The sequence below is a fragment of the Schistocerca nitens genome, chromosome 9, assembly GCF_023898315.1.
Source record: "Schistocerca nitens isolate TAMUIC-IGC-003100 chromosome 9, iqSchNite1.1, whole genome shotgun sequence".
In the NCBI taxonomy this organism is placed as follows: Eukaryota; Metazoa; Arthropoda; class Insecta; order Orthoptera; family Acrididae; genus Schistocerca; species Schistocerca nitens.
This window is the reverse complement of record NC_064622.1, coordinates 423175884-423199440: the sequence shown is the minus strand read 5'-3', so window position 1 is coordinate 423199440 and position 23557 is coordinate 423175884. Positions and strand designations below refer to the sequence as shown.

Below are 23557 nucleotides of genomic sequence, written 5' to 3'. Positions count from 1 at the left end.
CATGTATACCGTATATTCTTACACCTCTCAGTATGGAAACAGGTGATAGTTTCTTCTCAGCTCAAATCACCATTGAAAATTCTCTGGACAGTGCTAGGTGGAAGTCACTCTTTCAAAAGAAAATCACTGACTATTTTTCAAAAGAATGAGAAACATTTTCGTTGATACGTTTTTCACATTCTATATGTGTGTATGTACCATAAGTATATAAGTCTGTGTTATTTTGCACATTATTAAAATAGGTATGAATGTACATATTATGTACTACAGTTTATTTTCAATTGAACTATGTGTATTTGAATTTTTTACTCCATCTCTCTGTTATTTGAACCCTGTTATTCTGAACTTTCGCTAATTTGAACTTTAGCCCTGGTCCCTTGAGTTTCAAATTATTGAGAGTTGACTAAGTATCAGCAATTAAAAGATTTGTCAGCTGAAAAGGACTGTACAGTAATTTCAGTGTACCTTGCTGTAGAAGGGTGCATAGAAGGCTTTGGCAGGTAAGATTACAATTAATTGGCATTGTCTGCTACAAGAAACAGTTCTTGGAAATTAGTATGTAATGAGGATTTCTGTTTGTTCTCTTAACAATCTTTGATTGCAGACGAAGCCACCATTCACATAGTTGTAGCACATCATTTTGTAATGTTGTAGATCACAGCTATTTGATTACTTCAGTCTTTTACCAACATTCTGCTAAGATATATAAAGAATATTAACTTTCCAGAGGTTTGTGCAGATTGAAGCAATATCTGTGATTGAAAAAACAACACCTACATATACACTGACAGAAAAAGAAATCGCAACACCAAAAATAATTAATGTAGAGTGAAGAAATTTTGAGAATATGTTTATGTAGGTAACATTTTAAGAGAGTAACATTGCAAGATCAAAGTCTGATGTAAGTGTGAGATAAGGCTTTGAAAATGAGAAATACTGATACATTAATAACTGACGTAACCGCCAGACTGTTAAATGCAAGGATGCAAACCTACATGCATTATATTGTACTGGTGCCAGATGTCAGTTTGTGGGATGGAGTTCCATGCCTGTTGCACTTGGCCAGTCAATACAAGGAGAATTAATGCTGTTTGTGGATGATGATGCAGTTGCCATCCGATGATGTCCCATATATCCTTGCTTGGAGAAACATCTGGTAAGTTGACACACTGTAGAGTATGTTGGGTAGGAACAGCAGTATGTGGGCAAATGTTTTCCTGTTGGAAAACACCCCAAGCAATGCTGTTCATGAATGGAAGCACAACTGGCTGAATCACGACGTTGACATGCAGTTTTGCAGTCAGGGTGCATAGGATAACCACAAGAGTGTGCCTGCTTCATAATGAAACCTCACCCCAGATCATAACTCCAGCTGTAGGACCAGTGTGTCTAGCATGCACATAGATTGGTTGCAGGCTCAGCTGGCCTCCTCCCAACCAACACATGGCCATCATTGGCACCAAGGCAGAACCAGTTTTTATCATAAAAAACAACAGATATTCATCCTACCCTCCAGTGAACTCTCGCCTGACATTACTGAAATTGTGAATGCAGTGTTTTGGTTGGAGCTGTCCTTAAAGTAACTGATTTGTAGCAGTTTGTCACTGTGGTGCCAACTGCTACTGAAATTGCTGCTGCAGATGCAGTACGATGCACCAGAGCCATACACTCAACATGATGGTCATTCATCTCTGTAGTGCCATATGAGCATCCGGAGCGTAGTCTTCTTGTGACTGTACATTCTCGTGACCACTGCTGCCAGAAAACGTGTACAGTGGCATGTCTTTCTGCACGGTTGTAGAAGGAATGTACAGCTTCTTGTAGCCCCGTTACACGACGTTGTTCAAACTCGTTGAGGTCTTGATAATGGCATCTTTGCTGCGTTAAATGCATTCTTGACTAACATCAACTCATCATGTATAATCTCAAAGGTAACTGTCACTCATGACTGTTACAGTGTGTATTTAAAGCAGACCTGATTTGCACCCTCATAGTGGCACTACTAGAAACTGATGCGAAATTTGAATAGAAGCATCTTTCAGGTGTAGAAACATGCCACCAACTTTAAATCCATCTTGGTGTTGCGATTTTTTTTCCCATCAGGGTATATTTGTCTTCGTGCATGAATCGGAGTTGACTGATGTAGTCTGAAGGATCGGGATTGTAAATTATTTTCAGGTACCTACTTGATCGGGAGCGCTGTGTTATACAACGTTTTTTGCCATTCACTGAGTATGAAGCTTCAGTCGTTCGAAGAGGTGGCATAGTTGGTGCTCTTCGAAACTGTTGTTTTGATGTGGGTATGTAATAAATTTTTAATATGATATTGATGGTGCAGGTGCAGTTATTAGTATGACTTGTGAAAATTCGTTTATATTTTTTCATTGATATTTACATTATCATCTACATAATAGTTGACTGAGTTTTCCAGTTTTTATTCACGAATGTCTTATGGCAAAATATCATGGGTAATCTTGTAACTGAGGAAAAAAGTGTTTTTTGCACAGGAGCATTTAATAAGGATAATATGTGGTGTTCACTCCAAAACCTCTTGTAGACAGATCATTAAACAGTTGGGCATGCCGACAACCACTTCTCGGAACATTTAGTCCCTTATGCAGTTTGTCAGCAGTCAATAACAGTTTGAAACGACAGCAACATTCATAATACTAGAAGAAGGGATGACTCACATTGGCCTTAACTCAGACTAAGTATGGTACAGAAGGAAGTGAAAATTCAACTGTGAAAACTGTTGACCACATACCTAATTATGTAAATAATTTTATAAATAATAAAATTAACTTCAAACACAAACTGAAATCATAACTGTTTTTCACTTCCTTCTACTTCATAGAATAATTTGTGAATTATTTTTTCGCTGAGAAAGTGAGCAACTAGTGTGAAACAAACTTCCTGGCCTATTAAAACTGTGTGCTGGACTGAGATTCAAACTCATCTTTCGCGGGCAAATGCTCTACTGACTGAGCTACCCAAGCACGACTCACCACCTGTCCTCACAGCTCTACTTCTGCCAGCATCTTGTCTGCTACCTTGCAAACTTCACTGAAGTTCTCCTACAAAACTTGCAGGATGAGGGACTGGCATAAGTAAAGCTGTCACGATGGATCATGAGTCATGCTTGGGTAGCTCAGTTGGTGGAACACTTGCCTGCGAAAGGCAAAGGTCCTGAGTTCTAGTCTTGGTCCAGCACACAGTTTCACTCTGCGAGGAAGTTTCATATCAGCGCACACTCCACTGCAGTGTAAAAATTTCATTGTAGTGTAAAACTGACTCATTCCACGTCATAATGATAGGTCACAATTATGATCCATGGAATATGAAGATCACTAAACTGAACTGAACAGTTATGTTCTGTTACGTTTCTCATGGCAACTTATTTGATGCTGGTTCTCAATGCAAGGAGAAAAACCACTATTTCAGGAGTCCAATGCGAAAATAAAAATACCGTAGGAATAAAGGAGCCCACTCACTGAGTTGCATGAAAGATGGCAGCAAGAAATCCAGCATGCTGTGATGTAGTTCCTGTTCATGGGATGGTAATAATTACTGAAATTTTTTTGCAAATTGAAGTAGTTTACAGTGAAGGTATTATGAACAGGACAAGTGTGGTTAAATGTTGTAGGGAATTTAGTAGAGGCAGAACAAATGTTTGTGATGAACAGAGGAGAAGTAGTCCTCCCATTTTGTCTGATTGGTGGAAAATAAAAAGAGGAAATTGTTTGTGAAGACCTGCAATTGATGCTGGATGAAACTGCGATTTTCCACAATTCTCCGGAACCCTTGTTAAAGAGAGACACACAGAAATACTGGCATATCAGAAACTGTGGCACAGAGGGTCCAAAACAGCTGACAGGACCACAAGAAAAATTGAGTAACTAGTGCCGATGAGTTTCTTGAATAATTTTCATTGGAAGGTGAAGATTTTCTGAGCTCTGTTTTGACTGGAACTGAAACATGGGTGGCTCACAAAAATACAGTTGTCACAGTGATGTCACACCGATTATCCATCAGCCAAAACATTCAAAATCAAAATTTTGGGCAAAAAATCATGGCCTCAGTGTTTTGGCATCATTTTGGTCAAATTTCACCCTCAGGGCAAGACCTTCAATGGACAATGATATTGTGAGACCCTAAAAAAATCGAAATGAACATTCAAAACAAAAGGAGACAAATGCCAATGAGAGGAGTGTGTTTGTTACACAACAGTGCCCGTTCGCATACAGCCTTAGCCACCGAGGTGCTCTTGGACCGATTTGATTGGGATGTTTTGAATCCCCTCCCCCATATTCTTCTGACTTGGCTTCAACAGATTATCATCTCTTCAAAACACACATGAATGGAATTAAATTTTAGCTGATGAGCAGGTGCAGAAAGAGGTTCTGAAGTGGGGGAAGGAGCTGATGGGAAAGTTCTTCAAGGAGGGCATAAAGAAGCTTGTGCCATGGGTTGGTGATTATGTGAAAAAGTAGCCAATAAGTGTATCAACAATATCCTGTGATTTTCAAATACACTTTTCTAAGAAACATTTAATAATGCGGTACAGTTACTTTCTGAACATGCCCCGTAAGAGGCTGAAAACAGTCAGTGTGAGACGTATAATGCCAGAGTGGTCCACACAGTATGTAAAGTTGGAAATTAGTCACTTTTAATGTAACTTTTGGAATATTAATGCTTTATGGCCAATTTCATGCAAGCAAAGGAATATTACATACAACTGATTACTGCAATAGAACTACTTTTGACAAAATAATTATCAGTTGTTTGGTGTGGAAAAAGGACAATCAACATAACAGTCCCAAGATTTACCACTGCGTTGGGTGGCAGCATAATTTCACCGAGGTAGCACACTATCAGGTTGAGCAAAGAACACCACAACTAAACAAACTTGCATGGTTAAAGTATGTTAACACTAATTAACACTGTCTGTTGCTGCATTTGATTGTTATTTTAGCATTACACCATTGTCAAAGTTGAGCAGTCATCAAACTCGAAAGCAAATTCACAGTGTGAAGTAATTGCACGATATTGTGATTGAGTTAATAAATGACACATGACAGGGCATGAGATCCATCTCGAATGCCGTACATTTTATGAGCTGTTATAATTGTGGTGCGGGGTGTTTTACTTGGTAGAGCAGTTGCCACGCTGCGATCTGTTGAGACTCAGCTCTAGCTTGGGGGATATTCTCCCCCCATTAACCATGAACCTTGCTATTGGTGGGGAGGCTTGGGTGCCTCAACGATACAGGTAGCCATACCGTAGGTGCAACCACAATGGAGGGGTAGCTGTTGAGAGGCCAGACAAACGTGTGGTTCCTGAAGAGGGGCAGCAGCCTTTTCAGTAGTTGCAGGGGCAACAGTCTGGATGATCTCCGGGCAGGGACTACTCAAGAGGACGTTGTTATCAGGAGAAAGAAAACTGGCGTTCTACGGGTCAGAGCGTGGAATGTCAGATCCCTTAATCGGGCAGGTAGGTTAGAAAATTTAAAAAGGGAAATGGATAGGTTAAAGTAGGATATAGTGGGAATTAGTGAAGTTCGATGGCAGGAGGAACAAGACTTTTGGTCAGGTGAATACAGGGTTATAAATACAAAAGCAAATAGGGGTAATGCAGGAGTAGGTATAATAATGAATAAAACAATAGAAATGCGGGTAAGCTACTACAAACAGCATAGTGAACGCATTATTGTGGCCAAGATAGACACAAAGCCCATGCCTACTACAGTAGTACAAGTCTATATGCCAACTAGCTGTGCAGATGACGAAGAAATTGAAGAAATGTATGATGAAATAAAAGAACTTATTCAGATAGTGAAGGGAAACAAAAATTTAATACTCATGGGTGACTGGAATTCAAGAGTAGGAAAAGGGAGAGAAGGAAACATAGTAGGGGTGAATATGGATTGGGGCTAAGAAATGAAAGAGGAAGCCGCCTGGTAGAATTTTGCGCAGAGCATAACATAATCATAGCTAACACTTGGTTCAAGAATCATCAAAGAAGGTTGTATACATGGAAGAACCCTGGAGATACTAAAAGGTATCAGATAGATTATATAATGGTAAGACAGAGATTTAGGAACCAGGTTTTAAACTGTAAGACTTTTCCAGGGGCAGATGTAGACTCTGACCACAATCTATTGGTTATGAACAGTAGATTAAAACTGAAGAAACTGAAAAAAGGTGGGAATTTAAGGAATTGGGACCTGGATAAACTGACTAAACCAGAGGTTATACAGAGTTTCAGGGAGAGCATAAGGGAACAATTGACAGGAATGGGGGAAAGAAATACAGTAGAAGAAGAGTGGGTAGCTCTGAGGGATGAAGTAGTGAAGGCAGCAGAGGATCAAGTAGGTAAAAAGACGAGGGCTGGTAGAAACCCTTGGGTAACAGAAGAAATATTGAATTTAATTGATGAAAGGAGAAAATATAAAAATGCAGTAAATGAAGCAGGCAAAAAGGAATACAAACGTTTCAAAAATGATATTGACGGGAAGTGCAAAATGGCTAAGCAGGGATGGCTAGAGGACAAATGTAAGGATGTAGAGGCTTATCTCACTAGGGGTAAGATAGATACTGCCTACAGGAAAATTAAAGAGGCCTTTGGAGAAAGGAGAACTACTTGCATGAATATCAAGAGCTTTGATGGAAACACAGTTCTAAGCAAAGAATGGAAAGCAGAAAGGTGGAAGGAGTATATAGAGGGTCTGTACATGGGCAATGTACTTGAGGACAATATTATGGAAATGGAAGAGGATGTAGATGAAGATGAAATGGGAGATATGATACTGCGTGAAGAGTTTGACAAAGCACTGAAAGACCTGAGTCGAAACAAGGCCCCTGGAGTAGACAACATTCCATTAGAACTACTGACAGCCTTGGGAAAGCCAGTCCTGACAAAACTCTACCATCTGGCGAGCAAAATGTATAAGACAGGCGAAATACCCTCAGACTTCAAGAAGAATATAATAATTCCAATCCCAAAGAAAGCAGGTGTTGACAGATGTGAAAATTACCGATCTATCAGTTTAGTAAGTCACAGCTGCAAAATACTAACGTGAATTCTTTACAGACGAATGGAAAAACTGGTAGAAGCCGACCTTGGGGAAGATCAGTTTGGATTCTGTAGAAATATGGGGACACGTGAGGCAATACTGACCCTACGACTTATTTTAGAAGCTAGATTAAGAAAAGGCAAACCTACGTTTCTAGCATTTGTAGACTTAGAGAAAGCTTTTGACAATGTTGACTGGAATACTCTCTTTCAAATTCTGAAGGTGGCAGGAGTAAAATACAGTGAGAGAAAGGCTATTTACAATTTGTACAGAAACCAGATGGCAGTTATAAGAGTCGAGGGACATGAAAGGGAAGCAGTGGTTGGGAAGGGAGTGAGACAGGGTTGTAGCCTCTCCCCGATATTATTCAATCTGTATATTGAGCAAGCAGTAAAGGAAACAAAAGAAATGTTCGGAGTAGGTATTAAAATCCATGGAGAAGAAATAAAAACTTTATGGTTCGCCGATGACATTGTAATTCTGTCAGAGACAGCAAAGGAATTTGAAGAGCAGTTGAACAGAATGGACAGTGTCTTAAAAGGAGGATATAAGATGAACATCAACAAAAGCAAAACGAGGATAATGGAATGTAGTCGAATTATGTTGGGTGATGCTGAGGGAATTAGATTAGTAAATGAGAGACTTAAGCAGTAAAGGAGTTTTGCTATTTGGGGTGCAAAATAACTGATGATGGTCAAAGTAGAGAGGATATAAAATGTAGACTGGCAATGGCAAGGAAAGCGTTTCTGAAGAAGAGAAATTTGTTAACATCGGGTATAGATTTAAGTGGCAGGAAGTCCTTTCCGAAAGTATTTGTATGGAGTGTAGCCATGTATGGAAGTGAAACATGGATGATAACTAGTTTGGACAAGAAGAGAATAGAAGCTTTTGAAATGTGGTGCTACAGAAGAATGCTGAAGATTAGATGGGTAGATCACATAACTAATGAGGAGGTACTGAATAGGATGGGGGAGAAGAGGAGCTTGTGGCACAACTTGACTAGAAGAAGGGATCGGTTGATAGGAAATGTTCTGAGGCATCAAGGAATCACCAATTTAGTACTGGAGGGCAGATTGTCGGGTAAAAATCGTAGAGGGAGACCAAGAGATGAATACACTAAGCAGATTCAGAAGTATGTAGGCTGCAGTAGGTACTGGGAGATGAAGAAGCTTGCACAGGTTAGAGTAGCATGGAGAGCTGCATCAAACCAGTCTCAGGACTGAAGACCACAACAACAACAACATGATTCTCCTTATCTTGAATATGATGCACTTGAAAGTGATTCCAAAGCTGCAACAATAGGCAAAAATGAATATAGTATGATCATAGTGGATGATCAGCAAATGAAAGTGTATGGTATAGCTGATGCCATAGGCATATCAAAGGAGAGAGGTTGTTATGTTTTATATGAAGAATTAATTATGAGAAAGCCTTTTGCGTGGTGGAAGAAAAAGTGTCCAACTGATTTTGGGTATCAATTTGCTGCTGTGACCAAGTCAGGATTCACTGTTTCCTAGACCAGGTGGATGAAAAATGTGAGAGAGGAGACCTTCATTGTGAAAGACCTCATCTTCTTTCATCAGACAAATGCACCAACCTACAAAGGCACTTTGGCAGTGGGAAAGCGGAGGGATTTGAAATACGCATTGGTGGAATTTCCACTCTTTTCATCAGGTTTGGTACCATCTGTCTTCCAGCTTTTTTTATTCCAAATGTGTGGCTGAAAAATAATTTGAGTTGAATTTAGAGATTATGACAGACCCTCCAAACAACCCTAAAGGGTTGGAATCTACTCACTGAAAGAAAATATTTAAATACTTGCATTGACCTAAGAAAATCAAAACCTGTTGACTGTGCACATTTAAGGAGTTGCACTTGCAATGAATAGGGGTTCGAAAGTGGGCTGCAGTTTAAAGTTTCGATAATTATTGGTCTAATTTAAGTGGTGAAAGAAAATGGAAGTGGTCAGTTTTTCTTGGAGATTGTCTGGAGGGCAATAGCAAAATGGTCATGTAATTACTTTGGGAAGGAGATAGGAACACCACAAAAATGTTACATGGATTGGGTTGTATACAACTTTGTACACAACAATAAGGAGAGGGGGACAACTGTCATCGTAGGAAGTCTCGACAGGAGCGGAAATGACTAGCAAGATAACACACCAAACAGAAGGTTTACTTAACTTGTATGAGGGTAATCCCAAACGTAAGGTCTTCTATTTTTTTTATAAGTACATAGACCTGTTTATTTCTATAATGGTTTACATCAATTTAAAGCTGGAACATTTAGCTGGTTTTCGACATAATCACCAATTCTGTCGATGCATTTTTGTAGACACCGTGGCAGTTTTTGTATGCCCATGTCATACCAGCTCGCCGCCATGCTGTTCAGAAAGTTATGAACCTCTTCTTTTACCTCATCGTCGGAGATGAATCGCTTTCCGGCCAAGTGTTCTTTTAACCTAGGGAACAGGTGATAGTCACTGGGCGGCAAGTCAGGGCTATAGAGTGGGTGGGTGATTATGTTCCACTGAAACTGTTGCAGGAGAGCAATGGTTTTCCAAGCGATGTGTGTGTGTGCATTGTCATGGAGAATGTGCACGCCCTTGCTCGACATTTCTCCAGCTCTGAATTGCCCGTTTGAGTTTTTTCAGAGTCTCACAGTACGTGTCAGCGTTAATTGTGGTCCCAGTGTGCATAAAGTCGACCAACAATACCCCTTTCCGATCCCAAAAAAATGGTTGTCATGACTTTACCAGCAGACTGTGTTTGTTTGAATTTCTGCAGCTTTGGCGAAGAAGGATGCTGCCACTGGCGTGATTGTTGCTTTGTCTCAAGTGTAAAGTGGTATGCCCAAGTTTCGTCACCTGTGACAATTGAGTCCAGAAAGTTGTCCTGTTCGGCTGTGAGGTGGTGAAGAAATGCGCAGGAAGCATCAACTCATTGCCGCATGTGGTCCTCAGTAAGCATGCGTGGCACTCATCTTGCGCACACCTTCCGGTAGTTCAATGTTTCCATTAAAATTCTGTGAGCGGTGCTTCGGGAAACCTGAGGAACCAACGTGCAGAGATCATCCAGGGTGATCCGCCGATCTTCATGCATGCTTTGCTCGACGTTCGACTCTGTCTCCTTAGAAATTGACTGTCTCCTGCTCCTTTGTTCGTCGTGAATTTTGGTCCAACCAGCTGTACCCTCTCTACACAAACTTATGAGCATTTTTGACATCCATGCATGACTAACCATACACTTCCGCCAATTGGCGATGGATTTCAATCGTTGTAGTGCCCTTTGTATTTAAAAACTGAATAACTGCACATAATTCGCACTTGGCGGTAACATCCAACGGGAGCTCCATTCTCAACAGCTGCCAAGCCAAGACTGAGCACCTCAGTGTGGCGTGCGCATGTTTACACACAATGCGTGAAGCACTCTTCATAACACTGTGACAAAGTGCCACACAAACAGAGTTCTGTACCTATAAAAAAAATAGGAGACCTTACTTTTGTGATTACCCTCGTATTTCTTCACACTCACAAAGACTCATTGTAAAAAATGCAGCAAGAAACAAGAGTCCAGCTGTCAGAAAATCAACTAGGAAGAAACTTGCTGTATTGAAGCACAATTGATGGTGTCAATGCTGTGACTAAGCGATGTGCGCATTTTATCCCATGGTGAAGTGGTTCCGAGCGCAAGTGGGCATGTCGCTGCTGCCATCTGTCATATATCATGGCACCAGAGGGCGCTTGTGGTGCCAAATCACTGGAGTTTGGCTCAGTGGGCATGCATCATTAGGCACACCAGATCCCCCTCAACGGCTATCAGCATCAGATGGAAACTTGCTGTTCTGTTTATATGACACCTGTGAGGTGGTATCAATATGTGATACCAGAGATTTGGTAGATAATAAAAGATTACATCAGTGGAACAGTTAGAATGCTTTGTATTATGGCTATGATCTCTATATATATCTTAAAAACCGTAATCCAAATGCAGAAGCTGGTTAACAGATAATAAAACACTATGATGCTTTACTGTATGATTAAATGATGATGGTGTCCTCTTGGGTAAAATATTCTGGAGGTAAAATAGTCCCCCATTCGGATCTCCGGGCGGGGACTACTCAAGAGGACGTCGTTATCAGGAGAAAGAAAACTGGCATTCTACGGATCGGAGCGTGGAATGTCAGATCCCTTAATCGGGCAGGTAGGTTAGAAAATTTAAAAAGGGAAATGGATAGGTTAAAGTTAGATATAGTGGGAATTAATGAAGTTCGGTGGCAGGAGGAACAAGACTTTTGGTCAGGTGATTACAGGGTTATAAATACAAAATCAAATAGGGGTAATGCAGGAGTAGGTTTAATAATGAATAAAAAAATAGGAGTGCGGGTTAGCTACTACAAACAGCATAGTGAACGCATTATTGTGGCCAAGATAGACACGAAGCCCACGCCCACTACAGTAGTACAAGTTTATATGCCAACTAGCTCTGCAGATGATGAAGAAATTGAAGAAATGTATCACGAGATAAAAGAAATTATTCAGGTAGTGAAGGAAGCGAAAATTTAATAGTCATGGGTGACTGGAATTTGTCAGTAGGAAAAGGGAGAGAAGGAAACATAGTAGGTGAATATGGATTGGGGGGAAGAAATGAAAGAGGAAGCCGCCATGTAGAATTTTGCACAGAGCAAAACTTAATCATAGCTAACACTTGGTTCAAGAATCATAAAAGAAGGTTGTATACCTGGAAGAATCCTGGAGATACTAAAAGGTATCAGATAGATTATATAATGGTACGACAGAGATTTAGGAACCAGGTTTTAAATTGTAAGACATTTCCAGGGGCAGATGTGGATTCTGACCACAATCTATTGGTTATGAACTGCAGATTGAAACTGAAGAAACTGCAAAAAGGTGGGAATTTAAGGAGATGGGACCTGGATAAACTGAAAGAACCAGAGGTTGTAGAGAGTTTCAGGGAGAGCATAAGGGAACAATTGACAGGAATGGGGGAAAGAAATACAGTAGAAGAAGAATGGGTAGCTCTGAGGGATGAAGTAGTGAAGGCAGCAGACGATCAAGTAGGTAAAAAGACAAGGGCTAATAGAAATCCTTGGGTAACAGAAGAAATATTGAATTTAATTGATGAAAGGAGAAAATATAAAAATGCAGTAAATGAAGCAGGCAAAAAGGAATACAAACGTCTCAAAAATGAGATCGACAGGAAGTGCAAAATGGCTAAGCAGGGATGGCTAGAGGACAAATGTAGAGGCTTGTCTCACTAGGGGTAAGATAGATACTGCCTACAGGAAAATTAAAGAGACCTTTGGAGAGAAGAGAACCACTTGTATGAATATCAAGAGCTCAGATGGCAACCCAGTTCTAAGCAAAGAAGGGAAGGCAGAAAGGTGGAAGGAGTATATAGAGAGTTTATACAAGGGCGATGTACTTGAGGACAATATTATGGAAATGGAAGAGGATGAAGATGAAATGGGAGATAAGATACTGCGTGAAGAGTTTGACAGAGCATTGAAAGACCTGAGTCGAAACAAGGCCCCTGGAGTAGACAACATTCTATTAGAACTACTGATGGCCTTGGGAGATCCAGTCATGACAAAACTCTACCATCTGGTGAGCAAGATGTATGACACAGGCGAAATACCCACAGACTTCAAGAAGAATATAATAATTCCAATCCCAAAGAAAGCAGGTGTTGACAGATGTGAAAATTACCGATCTATCAGTTTAATAAGTCACAGCTGCAAAATACTAACGCGAATTCTTTACAGACGAATGGAAAAACTGGTAGAAGCGGACCTCGGGAAGATCAGTTTGGATTCCGTAGAAATGTTGGAACACGTGAGGCAATACTAACCTTACAACTTATCTTAGAAGAAAGATTAAGAAAAGCCAAACCTACGTTTCTAGCATTTGTAGACTTAGAGAAAGCTTTTGACAATGTTGACTGGAATACTCTCTTTCAAATTCTGAAGGTGGCAGGGGTAAAATACAAGGAGCGAAAGGCTATTTACAATTTGTACAGAAACCAGATGGCAGTTATAAGAGTCGAGGGGCATGAAAGGGAAGCAGTGGTTGGGAAAGGAGTGAGACAGGGTTGTAGCCTCTCCCCGATGTTATTCAATCTGTATATTGAGCAAGCAGTAAAGGAAACAAAAGAAAAATTTGGAGTAGGTATTAAAATTCATGGAGAAGAAGTAAAAACTTTGAGGTTCGCCGATGACATTGTAATTGTGTCAGAGACAGCAAAGGATTTGGAAGATCAGTTGAACGGAATAGACAGTGTCTTGAAAGGAGGATATAAGATGAACATCAACAAAAGCAAAACGAGGATAATGGAATGTAGTCAAATTAAATCGGGTGATGCTGTGGGGATTAGATTAGGAAATGAGACACTTAAAGTAGTAAAGGAGTTTTGCTATTTAGGGAGTAAAAGAACTGATGATGGTCGAAGTAGAGAGGATATAAAATGTAGACTGGCAATGGCAAGGAAATAGTTTCTGAAGAAGAGAAATTTGTTAACATCTAGTATAGATTTAAGTGTCAGGAAGTCGTTTCTGAAAGTATTTGTATGGAGTGTAGCCATGTATGGAAGTGAAACATGGGCGATAACCAGTTTGGACAAGAAGAGAATAGAAGCTTTTGAAATGTGGTGCTACAGAAGAAAGCTGAAGATAAGGTGGGTAGATCACGTAACTAATGAGGAGGTATTGAATAGGATTGGGGAGAAGAGAAGTTTGTGGCACAACTAGACTAGAAGAAGGGATCGGTTGGTAGGACATGTTTTGAGGCATCAAGGGATCACAAATTTAGCATTGGAGGGCAGCGTGGAGGGTAAAAATCGTAGAGGGAGACCAAGAGATGAATACACTAAGCAGATTCAGAAGTATGTAGGTTGCAGTAGGTACTGTGAGATGAAGAAGCTTGCACAGGTTAGAGTAGCATGGAGAGCTGCATCAAACCAGTCTCAGGACTGAAGACCACAACAACAACATGATGCTGCAGCGAGAGTAAACCTCCTACATGTAGAATTAGACCATCTGCTGTCACTAAAAGGGATCACAAACCTAAGTATTATATGAATTAACATTCCAGTATCGAGGAGAAGAATGACCTCATATATCAAAGGCTCATTCTAACAAAATTTGGCATCAAAACTAGGTTTGTTTCATATTGTCATGAAGAAATGCTCAGTACTGCGTAACATTCCTGTGGAGGTTCACAACCTGATTGACTAGATTATAGCCTAACAGAAAATGTTTGAAAAAACTTTCATCAACAGCAGAATTCAGAAGATTCTTGTATTTGGGAAATGGATGACAGGAAAACCTTTGGAAAGGGGACAGCTACATTCCCATGTGAGAAGAGTTGATTCAACTTTAAATATTTTAGGAAGTAAAGAGATTCCACACATCAGTGATACTGGGTGAGGAGTATCTTATAAAGCACATGCGAAGGATTTTTGAAATGGTTTTCAGTATTATTCTGAGAATAAAAACTTTACTCACAAAATGCGGAATGGTAACCTTATGACTCAGACACTGTTTATCAGAGCTGAATCAGTCCATTGGTGTATCCACTTTTCATACAGTCAATAATAATTGCGGTGTGTTTTCTTGCACTGTTGCCACTGGAAGCAATCACCATGGATAACAATTAGGTTTCACAGAGAGACACATTTTAAGTCATCAGCAGTACAGACCTGTCAGTGAGACTGAAATTTTTAGCTGTACAAAAATATGCAATGTGAAACTCTTACATCTTCAAGAACAGTTTGTGAAAGGCAAAAAATACACATGCTTCATACAAGAGAAGTCACATTTGTTTATGAGAATCATGTTATTAACAAATATCTTAACTTAAATAGTAAGAATTTGTGGTACTGTACTCATTGCATGAAATAAATCAGGAGAGGACTCCATTATCAATGCTGCTACCAGTTTTCTGCCGATCAAGGGTAATTAGGCAGTCACTTTAGATCATTCATAGCCAAGTCAGTAGGTGTGTAAATACTTAAGATGAGAAAAGAACTTTATGAAATGAATTCAGTGCATGAAGCACTGGCCAAGGTTGTACAGACACATTATATTTTAGTGTGAAAGTGGAACTGTTACATAATCAAACCCTCCCTCAATCTCCTTTTCCTCATTGCATACCTGGACCTCTAATAAAAAAAAAAAATTACTAATGTATGTAACCTGATCCAGGTAATAAAAGAAATGGCGTACATCAAATGTGATGTCCATAAAGTCTGATATTTTGTGCTCTTTTGATTGCAACCTAAATAAGTTGTCTCTCAGAGACATTAAAGGACTTTTCAATCACAGTAAGTGAAAGAGGGGTTAGACTTTAAAACATTAACAAAGAGTGTATTAGAGACAAAGCACCTACTCTGACTGGACAAAAACAAGGAAGGAAATCAACAACATCCTTTTCGAAGGAATCACCCTGGAATTTGCGTCAGTGATTGAGCTAAACAGTGAAAACACAAACTTTAATGAGTGGATAGATATTTGTTTCCTGGTACCTCCAAAAAATCAGTTCTAGTTTATGACATGAACTTGCTGCTAAAATCAGCTGTACCAGTCACAGTTAAGCAACAGCCAAATAGAAACTTTTATTGTGCTTAATAGTTCTTACTTCTTACATACAAACATAAAAAAAAGTTTTGCGTCACCATGGTTCCCAGAACTGCTGAAGATAGGTGTTGACTGTGGATATTGTATCACAGACATAGTCCCTTTGACTGTTCAGAGAGGTCACTAAACCTGCCCAAAGATGTAAACAACCATCTATGAGCAGTGCCTATTAGACGGAGACGGTCTGACAGCCAATCAGTTCCAGTCGTTCCACCAGGAAGGAGGTACACGCTTCATGTTGTCTGTAGTTCAACCATGCCTAGATGGATTGTACTGTGGTCCAATTGCGTCTGCATTGTTACTTTGTGCCAGGAAGGGCTCTCAACAAGGGAAGTGTCCAGGCGTCTCAGAGTGAACCAAAGCGATGTTGTTCGGATATGGAGAAGACACAGAGAGACAGGAACTGTTGATCACATGCCTTGCTCAGGCTGCAAGGGCTGCCACTGCAGTGGATGACTGCTTCCTATGGATTATGGCTCGGAGTAACCCTAGCAGGAGCACCACCCCGTGTTGAATAATGCTTTTCGTGCAGCCACAGGACGTCGTGTTAAGACTCGAACTGTGCGCAATAAGCTGCATGATGCGCAACTTCACTCCTGACGTCCATGGGCGAGGTCCATCTTTGCAACCACGATTCCATGCAGTGCAGAACAGATGAACCCAACAACATGCCGAATGGACCGCTCAAGGTTGCCATCATGTTCTCTTCACCAATGAGTGTCACACATGCCTTCAACCAGACAATCGTCGGAGACGTGTTTGGAGGCAACCTGGCCAGGCTGAACGCCTTAGACACACTGTCCAGCGAGTGCAGCAAGGTGGAAGTTCCCTTCTGTTTTGGGGTGGCATTATGCGGGCCCGACTTATGCTGTTGGTGGTCATGGAAGGCACCATAACGGCTGTACGAAATGGGAATGCCATCTTCTGACTGATAGTGCAACCATATTGGCAGCATATTGGTGAGGCATTTGTCTTCATGGACGACAGTTTGTGCCCCCATCATGCACATCATGTGAATGACTTCCTTCAGGATAATGACATCTCTCAAATAGAGCGGCCAGCAGGTTCTGCAGACATGAGCCCTGTCGAACATGCCTGGGATAGATTGAAAAGGGCTGTTTATGGACGACGTGACCCACCAACCACTCTGAGGGATCTACGCTGAATCACCGTTACGGAATGGGGCAGTCTGGACCAACAGTGCCTTGATTAACTTGTGGATAGTATGCCATCACAAAGACAGGCATGCATCAATGCAAGAGAAAGTGTGCTACTGTGTATTAGATGTAGTGGTGTGTACATCAATCTGGACCACCACCTTTGAAGGTCTAGCTGTATGGTGGTACAACATGGTTTTCATGAGCAATAATAAGGGCAGAAATGATGTTTATGTTGATCTCTATTCCAATTTTCTGTACACATTCTGGAACTCTCAGAACCGAGGTGAGGAAAAACTTTTTTTGATGTTTGTATTATATTTTTTCCCTTTATTCCTTGAACCACGCGTTGTTACTAAAACTGTCGTCCGGTGACTGTCTTAACCTTTTCATTTGTGTCCCATTTTCCAACTTATTGTGTTATTTCTGATTTAGTGTTTATTCACCTGTGATTTATTGCTTCCCATGATTTCATATACCACTGTCATATTCAGTTGGACATTTTTGTATTTCATTTTGCAGTCTCTTATTAACATCCCATCTGTGTCAATTAGTGTGATTAACTTCCTTGTCCTGGCGTGCTGGTTGATTTGTATTCTGTCATACCTGCTTAAGTCATAGTTTGCCATTAAAGTGAATGTTCGAAAACTGCAACAACTTTTTTGAGTCATTATCAGTTCAGTAATAACTAGCATTCTACTTTTAGTTTATAGCTTAAGTTCCTATCTCTTTTTTTCTTTTGTTACTTTATTGTGTATGTGTAGGATAACTTACCAGACTGATATAAGAGAAGATCCTGAAAACTTCATGAGAAAGAATTATTTCCTAAGAAATTGAAGAATTTTCCTCATTGTTCTCCTTTTCTGGGTGTTCATGGAGTGTATAATGAGATATTTATTTACTTGTTATCTGCTTCAGTGCCTTCGATTTCACACTCTGGGCCTCTTTTCCTCATTTTTGCGTGTATTTATGTTTTTCAGCTCTTCTACAATATTCATTTGCTTTGACATCACGTGCTATTCTTCATTTACTTCTTTCTTCATGGATTTTCATATAACCATATGTTCTTGTTTTAGATTTTTGCAGGATCTTGTTCATAGTTTTTCACTTCATTTTTCATTGAAACAATTCTTTTCCTTTTGCATAATCTATTTTTCCAATGGCACCTGTCTTTTTTGGAAATTTTATTTCAGCATACATATTTATCAGATATTTTCAAGTGTTACTCATACAGTTTCAAACAAAAAATCATTTTTTATTTGCTCTGACAGAGAGTCATGAATGGCTGCTGAGTCCAGCAGTGGATATCCTGCCACACCTACTCCTTCCTCTGGCAGGACCCGAGGAGTTTCCAGATGATGAGATGGAAAAACTTCCACCAGATCTGCAGTATCTGCCTGAATCTAAAGCACGGGAAGTTGATGCAGACATACGATGCATGCAGCTTGAGGCATTAACACAGGTTTGCACTATTTTTATTCACGTATATACAGATTTCTGAGCAAGCACATTCAGCTTGTTTCCAGGCATTGTGATTTTTCTAAAATGGCGCTGGTGAAAATTTGTAAGCTGTCATATTTTCATCATTACAATTTTTTAAAATTTCTAATCCAGTGTTTTTAGACCACTGTTTTTTATTATTATTTTACTGTAAATTGTAGTAAAAGTCACAAATTTAACTTTCTCATGCATTATCCTTGCAATGCAGAAGTGCTGCTACAAATGTGTCTGAAAAGGCTGTGCATAGAACTGTGGTTTGGTGTACTTAGTGCTCGATTCCTATTTGAGCTAGGAACATGGGATGAAAAGTTTTTGGTGTAGCCTGGATCAGCTGCCATTTGTATAGCTGTTTGAACACCTGTCTTACTTTTTTAAACGAGCGCGCCACCGTCTGACTGTCTTGTTGTTTATTTAATTATGACCCAGGTTTCGGCCTTTTATGCCATTTTCAAGTGATTGAGTTTATGTCATTAATGTATTTTGCAGGACATCAATTTGTTAATAATATAAACTCAATAATTTGAAAATGGCATAAGGCAGAGACCTGGGTCGTAATTAAAAAAACAATAATACAATCACATGGCGGTGTGTTCACTTAAAAATTATTATTTGACTGACTCCTCAGCAACATCAAAAACTGTTTATCTGTGTTACTGTCCCTAAGTTACAGTATATTAAGCGAGGTTTGAACAATGAACCAGAGCTAGTGCCCAGGCAAATTGTGCAAATCAATTAATTTCTTTTGCTAAAGATTTTAATTGGGCTGAAATTAAAGCTTGACTAATAGCTCCATTTATATGTGCACTGTTCAGATTTCATGTGAAAAAAACATGCATACCTTAAACTTGTAAAAAACAGTTCAAACTTTACATGAAGGTAGATAAATGGGTAAAGTCAAATTTAAATACAGTGGTTTAAAGTTGAGCTAAATGTTGCACATAAAATTTGTTCTTATGAGGAGGAAGAAAACTAGCGTTCCTCGGATCGGAACGTGGAATGTCAGATCCCTTAATCGGGCAGGTAGGTTAGAAAATTTAAAAAGGGAAATGGATAGGTTAAAGTTGGATATAGTGGGAATTAGTGAAGTTCGGTGGCAGGAGGAACAAGACTTTTGGTCAGGTGAATACAGGGTTATAAATACAAAAGCAAATAGGGGTAATGCAGGAGTATGTTTAATAATGAATAAAACAATAGGAATGCGGGTAAGCTACTACAAATAGCACAGCGAACGCATTGTTGTGGCCAAGATAGACATGAAGCCCACGCCTACGACAGTAGTACAAGTCTATATGCCAACTAGCTGTGCAGATGACGAAGAAATTGAAAAATTTATGATGAAATAAAAGAACTTATTCAGATAGTGAAGGGAGATGAAAATTTAATAGTCATGGGTGACTGGAATTCGGTAGTAGGAAAAGGGAGAGAAGGAAACATAGTAGGTCAATATGGATTGGGGCTAAGAAATGAAAGAGGGAGCCGCCTGGTAGAATTTTGCGCAGAGCATAACTTAATCATAGCTAACACTTGGTTCAAGAATCATCAAAGAAGGTTGTATACATGGAAGAACCCTGGAGATACTGACAGGTTTCAGATAGATTATATAATGGTAAGACAGAGATTTAGGAACCAGGTTTTAAATTGTAAGACATTTCCAGGAGCAGATGTGGACTCTGACAACAATCTGTTGGTTATGAACTGTAGATTAAAACTGAAGAAACTGCAAAAAGGTGGGAATTTAAGGAGATGGGACCTGGATAAACTGAAAGAACCAGAGGTTGCACAGAGTTTCAGGGAGAGCATAAGGGAACAATTGACAAGAACGGGGGAAAGAAATACAGTAGAGGAAGAATGGGTAGCTTTGAGGGATGAAGTAGTGAAGGTAACAGAGGAACAAGTAGGTAAAAAGATGAGGGCTAATAGAAATCCTTGGGTGACAGAAGAAATATTGAATTTAATTGACGAAAGGAGAAAATATAAAAATGCAGTAAATGAAGCAGGCAAAAAGGAATACAAACGTCTCAAAAATGATATTGACGGGAAGTGCAAAATGGATAAGCAGGCATGGCTAGAGGACAAATGTAAGGATATAGAGGCTTATCGCACTAGAGGCAAAATAGATACTGCCTACAGGAAAATTAGAGAGACCTTTGGAGAAAAGAGAACCACTTGTATGAATATCAAGATCTCAGATGGAAACCCAGTTCTAAGCAAAGAAGGGAAAGCAGAAAGGTGGAAAGAGTATATAGAGAGTCTATACAAGGGCGATGTACTTGAGGACAATATTATGGAAATGGAAGAGGATGTAGATGAAGATGAAATGGGAGATATGATACTGCATGAAGAGTTTGACAGAGCACTGAAAGACCTGAGTCGAAACAAGGCCCCCGGAGTAGACAACATTCCATTAGAACTACTGACAGTGTTGGGAGAGCCAGTCCTGACAAAACTCTACCATCTCGTGAGCAAAATGTATGAGACAGGCGAAATACCCTCAGACTTCAAGAAGAATATAATAATTCCAATCCCAAAGAAAGCAGGTGTTGATAGATGTGAAAATTACCGATCTATCAGTTTAATAAGTCACGGCTGCAAAATACTAACGTGAATTCTTTACAGACGAATGGAAAAACTGGTAGAAGCCGACCTTGGGGAAGATCAGTTTGGATTCCGTAGAAATATGGGGACACGTGAGGCAATACTGACCCTACGACTTATTTTAGAAGCTAGATTAAGAAAAGGCAAACCTACGTTTCTAGCATTTGTAGACTTAGAGAAAGCTTTTGACAATGTTGACTGGAATACTCTCTTTCAAATTCTGAAGGTGGCAGGAGTAAAATACAGTGAGAGAAAGGCTATTTACAATTTGTACAGAAACCAGATGGCAGTTATAAGAGTCGAGGGACATGAAAGGGAAGCAGTGGTTGGGAAGGGAGTGAGACAGGGTTGTAGCCTCTCCCCGATGTTATTCAATCTGTATATTGAGCAAGCAGTAAAGGAAACAAAAGAAATGTTCGGAGTAGGTATTAAAATCCATGGAGAAGAAATAAAAACTTTATGGTTCGTCGATGACATTGTAATTCTGTCAGAGACAGCAAAGGAATTTGAAGAGCAGTTGAACAGAATGGACAGTGTCTTAAAAGGAGGATATAAGATGAACATCAACAAAAGCAAAACGAGGATAATGGAATGTAGTCGAATTATGTTGGGTGATGCTGAGGGAATTAGATTAGTAAATGAGACACTTAAGCAGTAAAGGAGTTTTGCTATTTGGGGTGCAAAATAACTGATGATGGTCAAAGTAGAGAGGATATAAAATGTAGACTGGCAATGGCAAGGAAAGCGTTTCTGAAGAAGAGAAATTTGTTAACATCGGGTATAGATTTAAGTGGCAGGAAGTCCTTTCCGAAAGTATTTGTATGGAGTGTAGCCATGTATGGAAGTGAAACATGGATGATAACTAGTTTGGACAAGAAGAGAATAGAAGCTTTTGAAATGTGGTGCTACAGAAGAATGCTGAAGATTAGATGGGTAGATCACATAACTAATGAGGAGGTACTGAATAGGATGGGGGAGAAGAGGAGCTTGTGGCACAACTTGACTAGAAGAAGGGATCGGTTGATAGGAAATGTTCTGAGGCATCAAGGGATCACAAATTTAGTATTGGAGGGCAGCGTGTCGGGTAAAAATCATAGAGGGAGACCAAGAGATGAATACACTAAGCAGATTCAGAAGGATGTAGGTTGCAGTAGGTACTGTGAGATGAAGAAGCTTGCACAGGATAGAGTAGCGTGGAGAGCTGCATCAAACCAGTCTCAGGACTGAAGACCACAACAACATGAACTGAATGCACGGAAATGGTTTAAAGTGAATCAAATAAATAAAAAAAAATACATTCTTGCAATAAAATTGCTTTCAAAAATCTACCTCCATTCAGACTTTACATGCAAAAAACACTTTTCTTGTGAGTTTTTTTTTTTTATGAACACCACTTCTGTGTTGGAACTGGTTCAAAATTTATAAGAAGTTAGAAAAATATATGTCGCTAATGGCTGTCCTGTGAAAGATTTGTATGTTACATAGCCTAGTGGTCTAAAATTCACTATGCTTTGTATGAAAATTTATTTTCTGACAAAGCAAGCTAAGTTAATCAATTTATCATATGGAATTGAAAAGTTCATGCAGACATTGTTTCACAGTTCTTCTGCTTACTTAAGCAAATAATATGCATACTTAATTCATACTGATTGTTGCAACATTTTGCGGTAGAGTAACATTTGGGACTGTTTTGATAAAATTTCTGGGGTTGGATTTGTTCAAGGTAGGAAGCTAAAACAGTTTTTTTGATTTCTAAGTGAGGGTGGTTGATTTTACACTGAGGAGACCATTTCTTCTCCAAACCCAACTCCTGTTGCATGTGTGCTGAGGGATGTAGGAATAAATAGACACAAAATTTATGTGCTGATAGAGACTGGCAGGCATCTGCAATAGGAAGTATCCAGAGTATCTGAGAGTGACAACACTGTACTTTATCTCCTGAGGTGGTCATGAATTTGAAGTTTGTAAATGCCACGTAGTGATAATTACTGTATGAATAGCTGGCGATGATGCCAAAGAATAAACAAATGCATTGTGTTGCAATATATTCCATAGACATTAGAGATTCTATTTCTGAACTTTCAATTCTTTTGTCTTCTTCTGGTCTTGGACTCGAAGAGGAAAGAACAATTGTCTGAGGTTCATCTCACTGTAACAGTCTATGCAAGTTTTAAACTCAGTGTATGTGGAGACTGTCTCTTCACATATTGTGCTGTCAGTATCCTCATTGGCCTTCTAACTTTCTGTTCTATTTACAGATGGCAAGTGAACCTTGTTTCTATATGGGCCATTGTTATGAAAAAAGCATTTTAAAATTCCCAGTATTTAATTGCCATTGCTGAACATCACAATTCACATAAATTCTCTCTCTGTTCTAATACTGAGTAACAATTCAATTTTTGAGTTGCCACATCCGTCATATCAAGTTTTGACAGCACTTGGTGCTTGGAATGTCCTTGTGCTTCTTTTCTTTATCCAGCCTACATTTCATTCAAGTTAAAGCAGACTCCATAAACACGGTTGTAATGTGACTCACCTGTGATTTACATATAGCCTTCGATAGCTTGTCGCTGAGTATCTA

General features: G+C 39.5%; 1 protein-coding gene across 1 annotated transcript in view; it reads left to right on the top strand.

Moving 5' to 3' along the window:
* The window catches only part of LOC126203688 (protein HGH1 homolog), a 71428-nt gene that overhangs the window by 20322 nt on the left and 27549 nt on the right, over positions 1-23557 (top strand). Inside the window, exons 4-5 of the mRNA XM_049938057.1 lie at positions 2179-2300; positions 18153-18343. Of these exons, the coding sequence (XP_049794014.1) occupies positions 2179-2300; positions 18153-18343 (313 nt within the window). The remainder of the gene's footprint in view (positions 1-2178; positions 2301-18152; positions 18344-23557) is intronic.